Consider the following 1,239-nt stretch of genomic DNA (forward strand, 5'->3'; position numbering starts at 1 on the left):
GAGGAACTGAATGAGGACTTTATTTTGAAAAGGCTGACCGTTAGTTGTATATTTTAGCGGCGGCTTGACAAATGTCGCTCAATACTCTTAATTTTGGCAAAATTCTAAGTAGACAAACAATAACTTAGCTTGTCTGCATTATAGAACATAAAACACGCTCAATTAAATAAATAATTTCCACTCCAAACTTGGTATTTAGCAACTATGCTAACAGAAGGATGTGAGCATAGCTGCACATCAGTGACCCCATCAGCATAACGTTACAGTCTGCTGCTAGCTTTAGCAAGCTGTTAGCTGCCAAGTTCCCTCATCATGACATCTTTCCACGCACACGCGGGACACTCGGAGGTTTTGAACAAACACTGTCAGACTCACCTTTAGCCTCACAGTCAGCACAATACTTGTTGTCTTCTTCTCTCAGCAGTTTGGACAGAATGGCCTGATGCTGCTCATTCAGTTTCTGGGCTTTTTCTCTCTCCGACCGCGTCGTCATGTCGCTCAAAGTTTGGAGCTGAGTCCTGCCTGTGTCGAGCCGCTAAAACCCTCGGAGTCCTGAGCCTGTGTTAGAAAGGGTGGGACATCCCCGTTGAAGCCGCTCCGCACTGCCTCTGTTCAGTTAGCCTGCAACCTGCTAGCAAAGGTAATATGGATCTGAGGCAGCATCATCCCTGCTGCCTTCACGACCGTGGGAATTTCTACAGCTCACATGATTCCCGATCACACAAGGAGATTGGACGCAGAAGGAGTTTCACTTTGGCTCTGATTGAACTTACATACAAATGTGTACAGTAAGATACAGATATAAACAGATATAGACAGTTAGGTGTGCATTTTTACTGATGTGTCAACGTTTTCTCATTAATTACATTATTTCTAAGTTAAAAAGTTTTCTTTAATGAGCAATCAAAAACAAATAGATTATATTGAACATGCAGAAATTCAGTGCAACAAAGGTGAATACACCTGTGATTACTGACACACAAGTTAGAAAATGTGTGATCAGTGAAACTACATTGAGTTCACCTGTGATTTCCACTCAGCCTAACTGCAGGAACAGGACTATTCAATGAGCTGAGGGCTTTCTCAGTGTTGGACCCCTGAGCTGTGTCTGTATCCATCATGGCTCCACATAGAAAACAATTCACAGAGGAACTGAAAAAACTAATTTTGAGACGTAATGAAGATATTAAAGTTTAGAGGAAGACAGTGACCAACTAAAAATCAGTCAGAACACTGACT

The 1,239-nt window shown here is 42.1% G+C and overlaps 1 protein-coding gene across 1 annotated transcript in view; it reads right to left on the reverse strand.

Annotated features, from left to right (window-relative positions):
* The window catches only part of LOC103353517 (stromal membrane-associated protein 1-like), a 101,239-nt gene extending 100,612 nt beyond the window's left edge, over positions 1–627 (reverse strand). Inside the window, exon 1 of the mRNA XM_008276532.1 lies at positions 376–627. Within this exon, the coding sequence (XP_008274754.1) occupies positions 376–493 (118 nt within the window). The 5' untranslated portion in view covers positions 494–627. The remainder of the gene's footprint in view (positions 1–375) is intronic.
* Between the last annotated feature and the right edge of the window lie 612 nt (positions 628–1,239).

The sequence above is a fragment of the Stegastes partitus genome, unplaced genomic scaffold (genome assembly GCF_000690725.1).
Source record: "Stegastes partitus isolate 25-593 unplaced genomic scaffold, Stegastes_partitus-1.0.2 Scaffold75, whole genome shotgun sequence".
Lineage (NCBI taxonomy): Eukaryota > Metazoa > Chordata > Actinopteri > Pomacentridae > Stegastes > Stegastes partitus.